General features: G+C 37.3%; 1 protein-coding gene across 1 annotated transcript; it reads left to right on the forward strand.

Moving 5' to 3' along the window:
* The first annotated feature begins 466 nt into the window (after positions 1–466).
* LOC149052789 (pancreatic secretory granule membrane major glycoprotein GP2-like) lies at positions 467–3,472 on the forward strand. The gene is made up of 2 exons (XM_089205724.1): positions 467–566; positions 2,595–3,472. Exons 1-2 carry the CDS (start codon positions 467–469, stop codon positions 2,975–2,977), a joined length of 483 nt encoding a protein of 160 aa, XP_089061850.1. The 3' UTR covers positions 2,978–3,472.
* Positions 3,473–4,176: the final 704 nt, after the last annotated feature.

The following is a 4,176-nucleotide window of genomic DNA, read 5'->3' on the forward strand; positions in this document are numbered from 1 at the left end:
AACCGTGATTGAAAGCCTTTCATTTTTTAGATGTTGACGAATGTGCAAAAAATCTTTCTTGTCATGTGAATGCTAACTGTACCAACACCATTGGATCACATATATGTACATGCCACACTGGATACGCCGGAGATGGACAGACTTGCTCAGGTAATTTTAATGAGTTTCCTTCAATCCCAGCCATTCAAAGCGGAGAGTAATCTAAAACGTCCTTTTAACTCAAATTATGATGCCAGAAGTAGTCAAACATTTATCCTAAAATGTAGTTCTACTCCATAATTCACCCTTATTAGAAATGGTGGATTATTTCACTTTGTCCAAAAATCTTTTGAGATTAGGTTTTGCAGTATTTTGTACAGGTGTTCATTGTATATTGATCGACCAAAACATTTTTCATCTTAATACCCAATTGTGGGCTATAACGTGGTGCGTTTGAACCCCATCAGACATCGACGAGTGTTCACAAATGAACATCTGTGATGAGCACGCCTCCTGCAGTAATACCCAGGGCTCCTACAGTTGCGCCTGTAATCCTAAATACATTTGGGATGGTTTGACTTGTAATGGTTAGTCTCTTTTAATCCATGCCTTAAAAAATTTGTAAAGATAGTACTGGCTGAACTCGCTGTCAATAATGTTGAGTGAATGGCTATTCTTGTTTGGCCATGTAACAAATCACGTTAGTTTTTAGAGCCTTTAGTTTGCTTGAACGTCCTTCGACAAACCATTAAGGAAAAAGAAAGATATATTTTATATTTTTTAAAGACTTGATGTGCATGGTTTTTGTCTTACAGGAGAGAAAACAGTGGCCCCATTATTTATTGTTGATGACGCATAAATGTTCTTATAAATAGAATTATTATGAGGCTGTGTCTCGAAAGGATTAAAAGCAATCAACCAGCATAATCTGATTGGCTAAAATCGATGTTGAACGCGGTTAAGATTTTCCCATTTTGGCGTATTAAGGTGATTCCTGAGAAGAAAAAAAATTACCTGATAATTTTTTCAATCTTTCCTTAAATGTTCCCTAACAATGTCTTTTTCGGAAGATACAATAAGAAAGACAGGTCACCGTGCTTGTTTGAGAGAAATGACGGGCCAAACTTACCCCATTTAAGCCTCTACTAACAATTTTTCACGCGCGTCATTTCACGGTACATTTTTCGGTAACAAATTGAATCTGGCGATCAGTCTAAAGGAGATTCCTTAGTATTGCACTGGGCATCCTGTGCTGCGTGAAAAAATCACGTAATCAGGTGAATAAGCGCGTGGGAATTCCGAGAGCACGGCATTGCTTTTTAATAAATGGACCCTGCAAAGAGGTACGGTGCTCTTTAGCTCTTTAACGAGCACGGTGACCTCTCTTTTTCATTGCATAATTTTAGTGTACAATTTAGCCCCTTTTTATTGGAGAAATTAAAAATCATCTTGATGATGAAATTATGACCTTGAGAGCAACGACTCGAGGAACGTTTCAGGTCAAAGCCGATTAAAATTACTTGATTTTTCACAAATTGTATATAAAATCGTTCCCTACTTTCAAGACTTTGTGCCTTTCAAGTCTTTTTTTTTTTAATTTTTTCTTTAAAAACCCTTGCTTCCTGCTAAATCATTTCAATAGTAATTAATGGAAGAATAAATACCTAAAATTAGGAAGCAGGCAAAGAGAATAAGGAAAACATAGATAAATTAAACACTCGGAGGGTTGGGAAATTTCTTGAAAGTTATGCGAACCCTCGACTGTGTGTCGGGTTTGCATTGCATATCGCAGAGGTCATGGGTTCGAATCCCGTGCAGGCCTGAATTTTTTTCAGGCCTTATTTTCACTACTGCCTAAGTAGTGCACGTTACTGCGAGGATCACTTTCTTTCACAAGAATATAAACTGCTATAATTTCTTGGTATCGAGTTGAACACGTTCAATAACTGCTATCAACCATGTATTATTTTGTTTATCATATAATCAAAATAGGCCTTTACTGAGAGGAAGGGTCTAAAGAATGAAATTATAGGTTTCACAGTCCGCTAAAAAAAAAAGTCGTAAAGTACGATAAGGCTCAAGACGAAGAAATGGCAAAATTCTCAAAATTTGCAGTTATTGGCTTTTTCCTTACCGAAAGAATAAATATTTCCACATGTATGGCCACAAACAGCCTGTGGCAAATCTTTCAGTTGTCGATATTCGTTATCAGCTGCGAAAACATACCATTGCCCAGGTCAAGTATGTAACTTTCAATTTTTCTTCTCGTATTTAGTTTTACTTCCGCTTCTAGGAAATTTTAAAAGCCATTGTCCGTAAGAAATACGAATTTTTTTGTGTTTTTAGCAGTCATAATCCAAGAAAATCTCGACAAGCAACCCTGGATTGAGAACGGTCAACGCTTTGCCATTCATTTATTAACCTTACACAGCTGATTGGTGATATTAAACAAATGTAAAAAGTTATCGTAATATTGTAGGCGTGCTGTTACGGCTTTTCACAGGGCGGGAAATCCTTCTTAAACACCGCAGTTTATGTAATAATTTTTTTTCCTTAAGCTTTCTTATAAAGAAAAATATACAAAATATCGCATTAACCGAAATTCAACTTTTTAGCCGATCCGTGCTATAATTACAGAAACCTGAGCGATGCTGACAGAAAGAGCACTTACAACACACCCTACGGTGGAGAAAAATGTGACGACGTTTCCTCATCCTTAATGTTCGGGGAATGGTATCGTTTCGTGGGAGATGCAGGAACAAAAATGCCAACCCAGTGCGTACCGGATTGGAAATGTGGTGCGGCCTTATCTGGCTGGCTAAAAGGTGGTCACCCCACACTGGCAGATGGTGAGGTTTCTTCAAAGGTCTGCTTTACCAGAGGTGCAGATTGTTGCAAGAAATCAAACAACATTAAAGTGAAAGACTGCGGATCCTACTTTATTTACGAATTACAAAAGGTCCCTTCTTGTCCTTGGCGCTACTGTGGCACGGACTAAATGCTATAAGCAAGTCATTCTGCACAGTGAAAGGATTCACAAATCCATTTATTGGCACGCACATGTACATCACATGTATAGTTTTTTGGTAAATGTTAAACAGTGAGTAGTTTCCAGACAAGAGTACCATTGGACCGCGTAGTTTGGTCTTCCACATGAGAGGACTATTAAAAATTGTGGCTGAAGGTAGTGAGTAATAGTGGCTGACATTTTTATAACCTCGGCTGAAATCATCATCAGAGTCAACTGAACAATTGTTGTTTATCCGAGTATTAGAACAGACCCCCCCCCCCCCACCCGCCCCTCCCCCAGCTAATGTCAACAACTATATATGGGCATTAGTGAGCTTCAAAATAATCTTCATATCATCTCTATTTATTCCAATCGAAGAGCTTCACTGAGTAAGTTTTAAGCACAACTTTGAGCATTGTATTTTGCTTATTACAAAACGTTTTGGACTCTTAATGTTTACTCAGGTCGTTAGAAACTAAAGCAGCTTAGGTGTGTTGTGGATAGAGACTGTAAGTCTGTATTCTAAGTCACTGCGCGCGAAATCGATATTCAAACTTTATGATGACATAGCATGGAAAACAAGAACATTCAATAGGCTATGTAATTATGATGTATTTCTTCCACATTAGTTTTGTTGTAAGCTTCGAATTCCGGAATGTTTTAAAATACGTTGTGATAGTATGTAAGGACTCAGTCAATTAGGAGTAGTAGTTTCTTTTGTCAGAAAAGACCAACTATCTTGGAACCTCTATCAAAAGATAGCTCGTTACTGTGATATACTCCAAAGATTGTGTATTTTGAGGAGATTTGGAGGCAATAGTGAGTCTTTATTGTGGGGTTAAGTAAGTTTTTAAATGACAATTATTGTATTGCCTATAGGAGTAGTTCCTGAGAAAGAATTATTACACGTTGTTTAATTAAATGGTTTAAAATTGTAGGAGTATAATATTCCTTATTTCAAATAAATCATACCTTAACAGGTGAATCTTCTAGGAAAGTGTGTTGGGTGAAATGGGGAAAATCTCAATGATGTCTACGCTAGTAGCTTTTACACCAGCCATTCTAACAAAAGGCAAAACAACACCAAAAAGAGGTTCCAAATAACGACCAGTTAAAACCTAATTTAACAACCTTTTCAGGCTTATTTGTGTGGATGTAACCAGTAAAGGTAAGACATGATCTGTTAC

Source organism: Pocillopora damicornis, chromosome 1 (genome assembly GCF_964200805.1).
Source record: "Pocillopora damicornis chromosome 1, jaPocDami1.2, whole genome shotgun sequence".
NCBI classification, from domain to species: domain Eukaryota; kingdom Metazoa; phylum Cnidaria; class Anthozoa; order Scleractinia; family Pocilloporidae; genus Pocillopora; species Pocillopora damicornis.

Excerpts from the sequence above, each read along its gene's own strand:
- LOC149052789 (XM_089205724.1), top strand. The coding sequence starts at position 467 with ATGAACATCTGTGATGAGCACGCCTCCTGCAGTAATACCCAGGGCTCC. Across the intron at positions 567-2,594 it reads GGATGGTTTGACTTGTAATG|CCGATCCGTGCTATAATTAC; the intron begins GTTAGTCTCTTT and ends TCAACTTTTTAG.